This window comes from Bos indicus x Bos taurus, chromosome X (assembly GCF_003369695.1).
Source record: "Bos indicus x Bos taurus breed Angus x Brahman F1 hybrid chromosome X, Bos_hybrid_MaternalHap_v2.0, whole genome shotgun sequence".
Lineage (NCBI taxonomy): Eukaryota > Metazoa > Chordata > Mammalia > Artiodactyla > Bovidae > Bos > Bos indicus x Bos taurus.
In genome coordinates, this window is record NC_040105.1 from 64,278,973 (window position 1) to 64,295,042 (window position 16,070).

The following is a 16,070-nucleotide window of genomic DNA, read 5'->3' on the forward strand; positions in this document are numbered from 1 at the left end:
TCTCAAGATTGTTTTCTGTCAGGATATGTTCTGATAGAGCCTGGACAACCAAGTCTCAAGAATGTCATAGATTTCATGAAATCTGATCAATGCTGGGCCCACAGACCACTAAGGTCCATCTGATGAAGAGTCTATGGTTCTGTTATGTTCAGGTATTGGGAATTAGAGCACTTCTCGAATAAAATGCAATCTGTATTGGATTAGCATGAACATCCCCTTTTGTTCACATGGGGCATGAATCATCTTGCTCTCACATGGGCTATCTGAATAATTGCTCCATTGTGTCTGACTCTTTGCAACCCCATGGACTATAGCCCTCCAGGCTCCTCTGTCTATGGAATTCTCCAGGCAAGAATACTGGAGTGGGTTACCATTTCCTCCTCCAGGGGATCTTCTCAGCCCAGGGACTGAACCTGGGTCTCCTGCATTGCAGGCAGATTCTTTACGGTCTGAGCCACCAGGAAAGCCCAATATATTATGTATATATGTTTCTTAGCACTTTGGAAAAATCATTTGTCCCTCAGAAATGAGCTGGTCACAATAGTAAAAGTCAAAATGCTTTTATTTTTGGAAATTTCACTTAACAAGAAAACAGGGCAGGGGAAAACAGAAGCACAACAGCAAGCCTGGTAAGAATTTAAGCATTCAACATCTTAGAACCGTGTACACATCTTCAAGTTGCTGTCAGCTTGCCAGTGTATATATCTTGTTCCAGCAGTTCTCACTCTTCATTAAAAGCTGAGCGCTTGTTTTTTTCTAATGCTTCCATAAGCTCACCGTACAGAATATTCACCTGGGAAAGAGAACAGCAAATAGATTTCTTGAGAGAAAGGGAAATGTGGGAAAGCTTCCCAGACCCATGTTGATGGCATGAGAATCTAACCTTTACCTTCTGAGACCTGAAGCACCACTCTGGGGAGAACATACAGTGCTCTCTTGGGGAAAAGGGATCCTGTGACACTAGGTTTAATTTTACTAGCAGCTATTGAGAGTCCCTTGGACTGCAAGGAGATCCAACCAGTCCATTCTGAAGGAGATCAGCCCTGGGATTTCTTTGGAAGGGATGATGCTAAAGCTGAAACTCCAGTACTTTGGCCACCTCATGCGAAGAGTTGACTCATTGGAAAAGACTCTGATGCTGGGAGGGATTGGGGGCAGGAGGAGAAGGGGACGACAAAGGATGAGATGGCTGGATGGCATCACTGACTCGATGGACGTTGAGTCTCAGTGAACTCCGGGAGTTGGTGATGGACAGGGAGGCCTGGCGTGCTGCAATTCATGGGGTCGCAAAGAGTCGGACACGACTGACTGACTGATCTGATCTGATTATAAAAGATAAGGTACTTAAAACATAAAATATCCTTTGCTCTTATTTGATACAAAAACTTTCTCTCCATCAAGCCTCTCCTGGTGAGGTAGGGGCCCAGAAATAATTCTGCTCAAAATAATTCCTGCAGAAAATGTCTTTTTAAATAGTCACTGTTTGCAGAGAGGTCTTCCCTATGTGCACTGGCACTGACAGTGATACATCTTTCCTGAGCTCACTCCTGGCATTTTTCTTAGATTCCACTTGCTATTCCTAAATTTGCCTTGTTTGTCATTCTTCCTAGTTTTCACTAATTAAGAATTTCACTAATTACTGGCTTTCAGTAATTAAGAAATTACTGTTTATAGTCCCATAACTCTTACAGTTCATGGAACTACCAAGAGGAACAATGGTCAAGATCCTTTCCTAGTCAACGAAGGTAGGGTTGTGTCTTTACTGAGAGCTAGATAGAACCTCTCTATCCCCTGAGTCATGCCATCCACCCCTAACCTTCTCCTTCCTCACCTGAGTTTCATAGGTGCTCTTGAGGGAGCCAAGGTAGTCAAGGAGACGCAGTGCCAGGCCGCACCATTTTTCAGTAGATACATACATGCGTTCACTGTAAAGAAATATGCCAATATTCCAGGACTTGATCATCAGACAGAGAACCTCCATTTCTGGGTAGCCTTCCTAAAATCCAAGAACAAGAAGTTTACAGGTATTACTGTCACAATCACTGTAGCACTGATTCTATCAGAGCTGCATCCCATTATTATTAAACAATGGGTGCTCTGCCAACACTGAAGAAGAAACCCACAGCTTCTGTGAGCAATCCTGTGCTCCGGAAGAGGAGGAGAAGAGCACCTTTAAGTTCTGTCAGCTGTAGCATGTTCCATAGCAAGACCTCATGAAGTGACATATAAACTAAAAAAGCAGTGAAGCCCTCTGAGTGCAGCAGTGTCTCTCAGTGCAGCCCTCTGCACTGAGTTCTGTTTTTTTCTGAAGCAGGAGAAAAACCTGTATCCTGTTTGGAGCTTCCCTTGTTGCTGTCCTCAGTCAATTATCTCCCTAATACCTATCTCTAATTTTCAGAGAAGCTTGTCAACAGTTTTACTGAGTCTGCAGTTTTATTGAATCTCTTAATTTTCTTGACCTGCATCAGTCCTGTGTTTGGAACAGAGCTTATATTAATCTTTATTTTTTTGCATATATCGATAGAGGTTTATTTTAAGGAACTGGCTCACACAATATAGGGGTTGGCAAGTTTGAAATCTGTAGAGCAGGCTAGCAGGCTATAAATTCATGTAATTGTGATCTTGAGTCTGAAATCTGTATAAATTCATCATGTATAAATCAACATCATGTATAAATTCATGATGTTGTGATCTTGAGTCTGAAACCTGTAGGGCAGGCCAGTAGGCTTGAAACCCAGGCAGAATTTCTGTTACAATCTTGAGGCAGAAATCCTTCTCCAGGAAACCTCAGTTTTCGATTTGAAGGTAAAAACTGATTACGGAGGGTAATCTGTTTTACTTGAAGTCAACTTATTGTAATTTAAAAATACTAATCTTTGTGTTGACAGTATCTACCTAGCTATGAATGCAGGACACATTTCTTTTTAAATTTTTTCTTTCATTTTATTTTTTAAATTAAATACGTGTGTATGATAGATAATGCATGTATAGGAGACTTGGAAAATACAGAACAAAGTTACATAGAGTTCTACTATATATTACACTTATTAAGTAGATAAATTCAGATTTTTAGTTGGAGTTTCAATATCAAACTCTCAAAAATTAATAGAATGAATAGACAGAAAAGTAGAAGGATGCAGCAGACTCGAAAAGCACTATGAACCAACTCAACATAATTAAGATTTACACAATTTTCAAAAAACAGTAGGATGCAAATTCTATTCAAGTTCCCAAAGACTATAAAACAGGAGACAGTAGGACATATCCAGGGACATAAAACAAGGTGCAAAAATTTCACGGTCGAAAGGTTTTGAAATCATACACAGTCTTTAACCACCATGGAATTATGTTAGAAATCAGTATCAAAAGACATTTGAAAATAACCCACATATGCAATGTAACATGTACCAAGAGAGACCTTTGAACCTAGCCACTGAAAGCCTCAATAAAGTTAAAAGAGTGAAAAAACACAGGGTGACTTCAGAGAAGAAAATATTTAAATAAGAAATTAATATCAAATGAGAGATTAATATCAAAGATACTTAAAAAAACCCATATATTTGGGAATTAAATGTCCACTTTTAAATGATGGATGTATCTAAGAAGCTGTAACAAGGAAAATTAGAAAGTATCTGCAACAGAATAAAAATGAAAAGAGAATTTATCAGAATTTATTGAATGCAGCTGAAGTTGCTCAATGTAAGTAACTAAATACAATGTGGAATCTTGAATAATTTATGAGAACAAAAAATGGACACTAGCATAAAATTTTGTGAAATTTGAACAAAATCTGTAATTTAGTTAATAATATTGCAGCACATGTTAAATTTTCCATTTTTTACAACAACATAGTATTTCTTTATATTCTCAGAATTGGATTATTTTAATAGAAGTTTCAAGCCTCATTCAAATTTTTTAAATCACTAAGATAATAAGCTTTCTAGATTTTTAGCAGTAATAGTATATGCCAGAATAAATGGAATTGTATTTAAGTTTTGAGTGAATATAAATTAGAAATCTAGCATTCTACTCATACTTAGTCAAACAAGTGGAATCAAAATGTCAAATTTCTTAGCTAGGAAAAATTCATAATTTTTCTAAAATATATACATATCATAAATTATATATATGCATATACATATATACACAAAACCTTTTCTACTACACTTGATAAAGGCTTGAGAAAGAACAACAACAAGAGAAATTGGAAAATATAAACTAAATGAAATAGAAAAAGTGAAACAAACTACATAAAAATAAAAGATCATCATATAGTTCAGTTGTTTTTAAACAAGGCTGCTCATCAGAATCACATCTGGAGCTTTGGAGGAAAAAACAGTATCTGTATTTTTCAAAAAATCCCAAGAGAATTCTAATGTGCATCTGGATTTAAAAAGTAATTACATAAACTGATACAGCCACTATGGAAGACAGTATAGAGAATGCTTAAAAAACTAGGACTAAAACTTCTACTATATGACCCAACAATCCCACTATTGGGCATATACCCTGAGAAAACCATAAATGAAAAAGATACATGTGCCCCAATGTTTACTGTAGCACTATTTACAATAGCTAGGACATGGAAGCAACCTAGATGCCTGTTGACAGATGAATGGATAAAGAAGCTGTGGTACATGTACAAAATGGAGTATTACTCAGCTATAAAAAGGAATGCATTTGAGGTGGATGAACCTAGAGTGTGAAGAACCTAGTGAGTGAAGTTAAGTCAAAAAGAAAAACAAATATCATATATTAATGTATACATATGGAATCTAGAAAGATGGTACTGATGAACCTATTTGGAGCAGCAATAGAGATGCAGACATAGAGAACAGGCTTATGGACACCAGGGGTGGGGAAGGAGAGGGTGGGACGAATGGAGAGAGTAGCATAGAAACATATACACTACCATATGTAAAATAGATAGCCAGTGGGAATTTGCTGTATGACTCGGAGCTCAAACTGTGGCTCTGTAACAACCTAGAGGGGTGGGATGGGGTGGGAGGTGAGAGGGAGGTTCAAGAGGGAGGGGACACACATATACCTATGGCTGATTCATGTTGATGTATGGCAGAAACCAACATAATATTGTAAAGCAATTATCATTCAATTAAAAATAAATGAAAAAAATTTAAAAAGTGATTACAGGTTTTTCTATTAAGTGGTAGTTTTAGCGATATAGAATTCTGTTATTTTCTGTCGACCAATCGTGATACAAAGGTATTAAATAAGTAATAGTTACATAATCACAATAGTAAAAGATGTTTATCTGTTTTCACAATCCGTAGCCAGACAAAAAATAAAATATAATTATAATCACAAGCCATAATGGAAACAAGATTAACCTAACAATACAAAATAATTACATACAATTTAGGGGGTTAAAAGCAGACTGAGGTGGTAAGTGGAGGTGTGTACAAGCACATGGTTTCATCTAGCCAGCAACTCTATGTCTTTGGGTTGGTGCATTTAATCCATTTATATTTAAGGTAATTATCAATATGTATGATCCTAGTACCATTTTCTTAATTGTTTTGGGTTTATTTTTGTAGATCTTTTCTCCTTATCTTGGGTTTTCTGGTGCTGAATTCTCGTTTAACTTTTGCTTGTCTGGAAAGCTTTTGATTTCTCCATAAAATATGAATGAGAGTCTCACTGGGTAGAGTATTCTTGGTTGTAGGTTCCTCTCTTTCATCACTTTAAATACATCATGCCATTCTCTTCTGGCTTGTAGAATTTCTGTTGAGAAATCAGCTGATAATCTTATGGGAGTTCCTTTGTATGCTAGTAGTCATTTTTCCTTTTTGCTTTTAATATCTTATCTTTGTCTTTAACTTTTGTCAGTTTGATTACTATGTGTCTCGGTGTGTTCTGCCTTGGGTTTATTCTGTCTGGGACACTCTATGATTCCTGGACTTAGCTGACTATTTCCTTTTCCATGTTAGGGAATTTTTCAGCTATTTCTTTTCAAATATTTTCTCAGGTCCTTTCTCTCTCTCTTCTCCTTCCGGGACACCTGTAATGCAAATATTGGTGTGTTTAATGTTGTCCCAGAGATCTCTGAGGCTATCTTCATTTCTATTCATTCTTTTTTCTATATTCTGCTTTGTGGCAGTGAGTGAATTCCACCATTCTGTCTTCCACGTCACTTATCCATTCTGCTGCCTCAGCTGTTCTGCTATTGATTCCTTCTAGTGTATTGTCCATCTCTGTTTATTTGTTCTTTAGTTCTTGTAGGTCTTTGGTAAATATTTCTTGCACCTTCTCAATTCTTTTTCGGAGATTCTGGATCATCTTCACTGTCATTATTCTGAATTCTTTTTCAGGAAGGTTGTCTATATCCACTTCATTTAGTTGTTTTATCTTGTCCCTTCATCTGGGACATAACTTTCTGCTTTTTCATCATTACTTTCTGTAATGTGGTTTTTGTTGTAGGCTCTGTGGGACTCTCCTCCTTTCTTCTGTCTGTCTTCTGATGGACAAGGCTAAGAGGCTTGTGCAAGCTTCCTGATGGGAGGGAGTGGTGGTGGGAAAAACTGAGTCTTGCTCTGGTGGGCAGGATCATGTTCAGTTCAGTTGCTCAGTCACGTCCAATTCTTTTTGACCCCATGGACTGCAGTACGCCAGGCTTCCCTGTCCATCACCAACTCATGGAGTTTACTCAAACTCATGTCCATGGAGTCAGTGATGCCATCCAACCATCTCATCCTCTGCTGTCCCCTTCTCCTCCTGCCTTCAATCTTTCCCAGCATCAGGGTCTTTTCCAATGAGTTCGCTCTTCACATCAGGTGGCCAAAGTACTGAAGTTTCAGCTTCAGCATCAGTCCTCCCAATGAATATTCAGGACTGATTTCCTTTAGAATGAACTGGTTAGATCTCCTTGCAATCCAAAGGACTCTCAAGAGTCTTCTCCAACACCACAGTTCAAAAGCATCAATTCTTCAGCGCTCAGCTTTCTTTATAGTCCAACCCTCACATCCATACATGACCACTGGAAAAACCAAAGCTTTGACTAGACGGACTTCTGTTGGCAAAGTAATGTCTCTGCTTTTTAATAAGCTGTCTAGGTTGGTCATAACTTTCCTTCCATGGAGCAAGCGTCTTTTAATTTCTTGGCTGCAGTCACCATCTGCAGTGATTTTGGAGCCCAAGAAAAGAAGTCTGTCATGGTTTCCATTATTTCTCCATCTATTTGCTATGAAGTGATGGGACCAGATGCCACGATCTTTGTTTCTTGAATGTTGAGTCTTAACATTCACTTTAACTTTTTTACTCTCTTCTTTCACTTTCACCAAGAGGCTCTTTAGTTCCTCTTCGCTTTCTGCCATAAGGGTGGTTTCATCTGTGTATCTTTCACTTTTATCAAGAAGCTCTTTGTTATTATTGTTCTCCAGTTTGTGGATCACTTACCTGGCAGGTATGGGATTTGATTTTACTGTGATTGTGCCCTTCCTACTGTCTCGTTGCAGCTTCTCCTTTGTCTTTGGATGTGGGGTATATTTTTTGGTAGGTTCCAGGGTCCTACTGTTGATGGTTGCTCAACACCTAGTTGAAATTTTGGTGCTCTTGTAGGAGGAGATGAACACATGTCCTTCTCCTCTGCCATCTTTAACCAATTTCCCCTTTGTCTTTTAACATGGTTGATCACAGATTTTGCAATAGCAAAAAGGATTAGTCTAAGGAGCTACTTTCACAATTCTCGTATAGGAGATGGACCACAAAGGGACCACTTGTGTGCTCATTTCATATTAAAACCGTTCATCTACACAAGAAGTTTTGAGCCCTTGAAAGGGGACATATGATAGAAGACCTGAGCAGCAGTTTCTTGAGAGTGTCAATGACATTATCTAAGCTGTACTTTCACTCGTGTGGATTTATAAAAAATTACTATGCATAAAACACTATGAGAATGAGGGTGCTAAGAGGGAGAAGACAAAGCTTTTATCCTGAATGACACATAATCCCTCCAGGGAGACACTGTATAAAGTTATCCATGTATACAGAGGATCACACCAGTTACATGATTAAGGAGTAGTCAGAATGACACAGGCATGAGATGCTTCAGCTCAGTCAAAGGAACGAGCATTGGGCTGCCAGTCAGAGGTCTAATTTTTCTGCTTGAAATGCTACCACTCCCACCCAGTCCTTATCCACCTGATAAAGTTCTACTTTTTCTTCCAATTAACAAGCAAAGTTATTCCTTTCTCTGTTCCCACAGCAAGCTTTACATTCCTCTAATACAACTTATATCACATTGTTTTTAAACTGTGCATTATGTATCTCCTCTACCAGGTTGAGCTCCTTGAGTATAGGAACTTTTCTTGTTCATCTTTGTATCCTCAGGGTCCAACACTGTGCCAGGCACATAATAAGGGCACAATACATATTTGCTAAGTGAATGAATGAACAAATCAATCAACATCCAGTCAAATGCTACCTCCTCTTAGGCTTTCCCTAAGACTCTCCACAATGAATACATATGCACCACTTTGTTTCTATGACACTTTGTTCACAGCACTACAGCAGCACTTACAAGCTGTACTGTCTGTCTTCTCCACTAGGCTGTGCTGTGTGCTTTGTTTAGTCACTCAGTCATGGCCAACTCTTTGCGACCCCATGGACTGTAGCCCACTATGCTCCTCTGTCCATGGGGATTCTCCAGGCAAAAATACTGGAGTGGGTTGCCATGCCCTCCTCTCAGGGGATCTTCCAAACCCACTAGGCTGGGAGTTCCTTAAAGACAGAATGTCATCTACCTTTGAATATTTACAACCTGACACATGACCATGTTGTGATTTTTAACTGATTAACTGAACAATGACTAAACAAATAGACATGATCTTAGGGTAGATGCACAGGTGATCTAGCTATAGAGAGGTTATATGAAATGTCCAGAATAGGCAAATCCAGAGAGACAGCAGATTGGTAGCTGCCAGGGGCTGAGGGAGGGGGGAATTGGGAGTGACTGCTAATAGTTATGGGATTTCTTTTCAGGGTGATGAAAGATGTTCTGGATTTAGATACTAATGATATTTGCAGGATTTTGTGTATATACTAAAAACCACTGAATTGCAGACTTTAAAATTGTGAATTTTATGATAAATGAATTGTATCTCAACTTAAAAAAATATATACAGAGAAAGAGATGGGCATTTCATGTGGGCAGAACTGAGTCAATAGACTCAGACTGTGTTTGAGTCTGAGGGGGACTAATGGTCATTTGGCCCAAGCAGACAATTGATGTAGGGTAATTAGTAGGAAATAGGACTGGAAATGTAGGATGGGGCTACCTAAGCACTTCCTAGATGCTTTTCCTTAAACATTAGTGTCATGAAAAATGTTAACAGATGGTGTATAAAAATAGAGTTCTTTAGTCAAATACATTTTGGAAGTACTACATTCTATATATAACCTCTTGGAGCGTTATAATGAACATTAGTTCGTTAAAAGTTTTAGGAAGTTTTACAGTAATGAAGAAACTATGTTAACTTTGTTTAATCCAGAGTATGTACATCATTTACTAACATATTGTGGAAGTTAGTTTGTACAACATTGGGCTGGAGTGTTAAAGGTTTTTCATAACAGGCTACAGATTTTGAAATTTATTCTGCTGGCAATGAAGTCACTGAAACCTTCTGAGAAGGAAAGTTACATGATAAAAGTGGAGTTTTAATAAGACTGAAATGATAACGGTATTTAGAACAGACCTGAGTGTGAGAAAACAAATACAGTGAGACTAAATGGACTTGTAAGAGACAAAGTATGATGTGATGAGGGTCAGAACTAGAACAGTGACAATGGAAATGGAAAAATGTAAGAAAAGTTCTAAAGGAAGAATCAGTATAACTTGGATTGATATGGGGAATGGAAGACAGGTCAATTAAAAATGGCTTAAAGTATATAGTTTGAATGGCTGAGAGAATGCTGATACCACTAAAAGAAGAAATTGGAATAAAATGTTTCTGGGGATAAGGCATCAAGATAATGTTAAGTTCTAATTTAATCATGTTGAGGCTGAGGCAACTTTGGAGATACGCAGGCTGTTGCAGATATGGACTGGAACTCAGGTTGGAGAATATCAACCCATTTAAATGACAGATTATAGAATATGGAGAAGGAAAGAGTAGAGAATATTAGAAATGTTCATAGTTGGGTGGTAAGAGGAGAAAGATAACACAGAAGAGCGATGAGAAAATAAAGGACAGAAGAAAAGACAATTTCAGTAAGGAAGGCAGTGGTTTATGAAGGCCAGGGTCAAGAAAGAGGTCTTCAAATTTGTCTAGGGAGATAGCAACTGGTGGCCTTGTATAGTGTGGTTAGCAGTACAGACAGTGATGGAAAGAGTGACTCAAGATGAGGACAGACAGGTAGGCAGGCCCTTGTAGGTCATGTTCAGGATTTTGGTTTTTAAGAGCAATGGGAAATTACTGAAGGAGATTAAGCAAGGTCGTATGTATTTGAAAATTTAAAAGATCACTCTGGTTGCTAGATGGAGAGATGAAGAAAGCAAGAGATGCTAGGAGACCAGCTAAAAGTTTCCTGTAGTAGCCGAGGTAAGAGATGATAACCTGAACTAGGTTGGTGATGGTGGAAGATGAGAAAAAATGAATGGACACGATATTTAGGAGGTAGAATTGACAGGACTTAGTAATAGAAATGGGAGTGAGGGAGGAGTTGAGGATAACTCCTAGATGTCTAGCTTGGATAACTACAAGAATGACAGTGCCATTCAACGAGTTAGGGAACTCAAAGAGTTTTATTTTCATTTGCATTAACTACCCTCCTGTTCAGCACTGCTCAGGTGAACCATTAATCTTCAACAAAGAAATGCATCTATGCAGCTACTCACCCCGATGCAACACAGGCTTGCCTATGGTAATATACAAACCAACTCCAGCAAATAGAGGTGTTTGCACTTACGACTTTCTCGCGCTCATATCTGAAGCCAGTTTTCTCTGTCCTTAAGATCTTAATAAATATAGCGATCATACATATCTCTAACAAAATTGCAGATGTTCTGGAACACAAATGCCATCTTTTCAAGTTCTCTTCAGGGGTCCTGAAGTATATCAGCTTTACTGAGATACAATTCACATACCATACCATTTACCTATTTTGAAGTGTACAATTCAACAGCTCTTAGTATACTCACAGAATTCTGCCACCACTACCACAATCAATTTTAGAATATTTTCATCCCCCTAAAAGGAAACAACTGTGCCCATTAGCAGTCAATACCCATCTCCCCCCCAGTCCCTTGGTAACCACTAATCTAATTTCTGTCTTTTATAAATTGGACCATTCTGGACATTTCAGATAAATGTCCTAAGTCATCTTTCATTTAGCACAATGTTTTCAAGGTCCATGTTGTAGCATGTATCAACACTTCATTTTTTTAATGGCCATATGACATTTTGTTTATCCATTCATCAGTTGGTAGACATTTAGGTTGCTCCCATTTTTGGCTATTATGAATAATGCTGCTATGAACATTTCTATATATGTCTTTGTTTAGCATTTGTTTTAATTTTTTATGGGTATATACCTTGAACTGAAATTACTGGGTTATGTGGTAACTCCATGTTTAACCTTCTAAAGAACTTAGCCAGACTGTTTTCCAAAGCAGCTGTACTACTGTAGAGTAACACAGTGTATGAGATCACCAATTTCTCCACATCCTTGTCAATACTTATTATTGTATGTCTTTCTGATTATACCCATCTTAGTGGGTATCAAGTGGTAGATCACTTTTTTTTTGATCACTGTGTTCTGATGTGCCTATCTCTGATGACTAATGATGTCAAGAATCTTTTGTATGCTTACTGGTCATGTGAATATGTTCTTTGGAGAACTGTCTATACACATCCTTTGTCCATTAAAAAATTTGTTTTTATATTGTCAAGTTGTAAGAGCTCTTTCTATATTCTAAGCACAAGTCCTTTAACAAATGTATCATTTCCCAACATTTACTGCCCTTCTGTGGGTTGCCTTTTCACTTCCTTGATGGTCCTTTGCCGAAAAATTTTAATTTTGCTATTATCTAATTTATTGATTTTAAAAATTTTATTGCTTGTGCTCTTGGTGTCAAGCAATAAAACTGGACATGGAACAACAGACTGGTTCCAAATTGAGAAAGGAGTATCTCAAGGCTGTATATTGTCACCCTGCTTATTTAACTTATATGCAGAGTACATCACGTGAAATGCCGGGCTGGATGAAGCACAAGCTGGAATCAAGATTGCAGGGAGAAATATCAATAACCTCAGAGATGCAGATGACACCACCCTTATGGCAGAAGTGAAGAAGAACTAAAGAGCCTCTTGATGAAAGTGAAAGAGGAGAGTGAAACAGCTGGCTTAAAACTCAGCATTCAAAAACTAAGATCATGGCATCCAGTCCCATCACTTCGTGGCAAATAGATGGGAAAACAACAGAAACAGTGAGAGACTTTATTTTCTTGGGCTCCAAAATCAGTGTAGATGGTGATTGAAGCCATGAAATTAAAAGATGCTTGCTCATTGGAAGAAAAGCTATGACTAACCTAGACAGCATATTAAAATGCAGAGACATTACTTTGCCAACAAAGGTCCATATAGTCAAAGCCATGGTTTTTCCAGTATTCATGTATGGATGTAAGAGCTGGACCATAAAGAAGGCTGAATACTGAAGAATACTTTTGAACTGTGGTGTTGGAGAAGACTCTTGAAAGTCCCCTGGACTGCAAGAAGATCACATCAGTCAATCCTAAATATTCATTGGAAGGACTGATGCTGAAGCTGAAGCTCCAATATTTTGGCCACCTGATGTGAAGAGTCAACTCATTGGGAAAGACCCTGATGCTGAGAAAGACTAAAGGCAGGAGGAGAAGGGGACGACAGAGGATGAGACATGAGTTTGTGCAAGCTCCAGGAGATGGTAAAGCACATGCTACCATGTGGACTGGCATGCTACAGTCCATGAGTTCACAAAGAGTCAGATATGACTGAGCGACTGAACAACAATAATGACAAAGGAGGCATAATATATAATGGAGACAAGGAGTCTTTAGCAAGTGGTGTTGGAAAAGCTGGACAGCTACATGTAAATCAATAAAATTAGAACACTCCCTCATACTATATACAAAAATAAACTCAACATGGTTTAAAGACCTAAATATAAGACCTGACACCAAAAAACTCCTAGAAGTTAACATACGCAAAACATTACCTGACATAAATCACAGCAATGTTTTCTTTGGTCAGTCTTCCAAGGCAAACAAAATAAAAACAAATTATAAGGAAAACATCAATAAAACAAAAAGACAACCTACAGAATGACAGAAATTATTTGCAAATAATTCAACAAACAATGGTATAATATCTGAAATATAAGAAGTTTATATAATTCAGTATCAAAAAGCTCAATAGAAATTGTCAGAAAACTTAAATAGACACATCTCCAAAGAAGATGTACAGATAGCCAATAGGCACATGAAAAGATGCTCGAGATCATTAATCACTAGAGAAATGCAAATCGAAACCACAATGAGTTATCATCGGTCAGAATGGCCATCATCAAGAAATCTACAAATAATAAATTCTGGAAAGGGTGTGGAGAAAAGGAGACCTTCCTACACTGTTGATGAGGATGTAAACTGGTGGCACCACTATGGAAAACAGTATGGAGTTTCCTTAAAAAACTAAAAAGAGAGTTATCACATGATCCAGCAATATCACTCCTAGGCATATATGTGGAAAAGATGAAAACTCTATTTTGAAAAGATACATACACCCCAATGTTCATAAACAACATTATTTACAATAGTCAAAACAAGGAAACAACTCAAGTGCCCATCAATATACAACTGGCTTAAGAAGATGTGGAATATATACATCCAATGGAATATTAGCTATAAAAAAATGAAATAATGCAATTTGCTGCAACATGGATGGACCTAGTGAATATCATACTAAGCGAAGTAAGTAAGAGAGAGAAATACAAATATTATATGTGGAAGGTAAAAAATAAAACAAATGAATCTACATACAAAACAGAAACAAACTCATAGAGAAAACAAACTTGGGGTTACCACAGAGGGAGAAAAGGAGGGAGAGATAAATTAGGAGTACTGGATTAATGGATACAGACTACTATAGGTAAAATAAATAAGTACCAAGGTGCTACTGTATAGTGCAGGGAACAATATTCAATATCTTATAATATCTGAAATTAACACAATATTTTAAGTCAACTAAACTTTAATGTAAAAAAAAGAGACTGAAGGGAGAGGTTCAAAAAGGAAAACCATGAACACAATTCTTCTTATGAACACAACAAATTTACAGCTATATTTGGAATGATTTTACTTTGAAAAAGACCTGAAAACTAGATGGACAGCACTTTCCCAAACAAAAGATAAAGGAGACACTTTGAAACAGGTAGGAGAGGCAGAGACATGGTCTTGCCTGGGATTCCACTCTAGGAGCAGTGTACCCACAGTTGTGAGGGATACCAAAATATGGAATTTTCCCTTGAGGAGTGAAGAGATTGAACCCCAGAACAGGCACCCCAACCCCTGGATCCAGCAACAGAAAGACAAGATCCCAAAATGTCTGGTTTTAAAAATCAATGGGGATTAAGAGTTCCAGGAGAATTGAAGAACTATAGGGAATGAAGAACCTGCATTTAAATGGTTCATAGACAATCCCATTCACACTGAGATCCAGAGGAAAAGCAACAGTTTGAAAAGCACCTAAAGTAAGGGAGACCTACTTACTGATCTTACAGCAGCTACTGGGGAGGCAGAAACTTCCTGAGACTTTCTCTAGGGACAGAAGCATATCCTAAACTGCTGGTGACTAAGCTGGTAGATGACATTTTTTGTGTCCACTCTCTAGCCTGGTTACACAATTGTACATGCTCTGCACACCCTACACAACAACCTGGCTGGGTGAGCACCCTGAGCACTTGCCTACCTCACACAACAGCTGTACTATACATGGACTGGGTGAGAACACCGCCCCCCACCCTCCTGAGTGAAGCAGTTGCAATGCAATGAGATCAGGCAGTTATCCTGTGCTTTCCACCTGCACAGCAATCTTACCACAGCTGGGCCAGGGGAGCACCCTGAGCCCAGCCCCGATATAACAACTGTTCTTCAACCAGGTCAGCATGCACCCCATCTTCAACCTTCCACGCAACAGCTGTGCTACAACTGAGGGCATAAGCACACACACTTTGCCTCACTCTCCCCATTAGCAGCTGTGGCCCCACAAAAACCCACATAAGGGACATCTCTTTAGTGCTTGGCTCTGAGTCCAGGGAAGAATGTGTTTCCAGGCTCCATAGATCATCTATTACACAAGAACTCTCATTCAAGACCAGGAGAGGTAGCTATTTTGCCTAATATATGTAGATAAGCATAGCATCTTGCCTGGAAAATCCCACGGATGGGGAAGCCTGGTAGGCTACAGACCATAGGGTTGCAAAGAGTCAGACACGACTGAGCAATTTCACTTCATTTCACTTCACTTAAAGCACAGAGTCAGACAAAATGAGGATATAAAAGAAAATGTTCCAAGCCAAAGACCAAATCCCCAGAAAAAGATTTTAATGAAAAGTACATAAACAATCTACCTTATAAAGTGTTTAAAATAATGGTTAAAAAGATGCTCACCAAACTCAGGAGAATAATAGAGAAGAAAATATTACTATAAGAAAGAACCAAACAGAAGTTATAACTGAGCTAAAAATGCATTTCAGGGATTTAACAGCAAATTAGTGAGCTGGAAGATAAAGTAATGGAAATCACTTAGAGCAACAAAATGAAAAAAGAATTTAAAAGTGAATTTAAAAAAAAGTAAAGATATTTTAAGGGACCTCTTAGATAAACATCAAGAATATTATTAGTCACATTAAAGGGGTCCCAGAAGGAGAAGAGAGAGAAGAAGGGCCAGAAAAATTACTTGAAGAAATAATGGTTGAAAACAACCCCCATCTAGGAGAGGAAACAGACATCTAGGTCCAGAAAACCCAGAGAGTTACAAATAAGATGAACCCAAAGAAAACCACACCAAGATACAGTATAA

At 38.1% G+C, this 16,070-nt stretch overlaps 1 protein-coding gene across 1 annotated transcript in view; it reads right to left on the bottom strand.

The window, feature by feature from the left end:
- Positions 1–544: 544 nt before the first annotated feature.
- Positions 545–16,070, bottom strand: part of TEX11 (testis expressed 11) — a 203,933-nt gene continuing 188,407 nt past the window's right edge. The window contains exons 29-30 of the mRNA XM_027534571.1: positions 1,832–1,996; positions 545–793 (exon numbers count right to left, since the gene is read on the bottom strand). Of these exons, the coding sequence (XP_027390372.1) occupies positions 722–793; positions 1,832–1,996 (237 nt within the window). The 3' untranslated portion in view covers positions 545–721. The remainder of the gene's footprint in view (positions 794–1,831; positions 1,997–16,070) is intronic.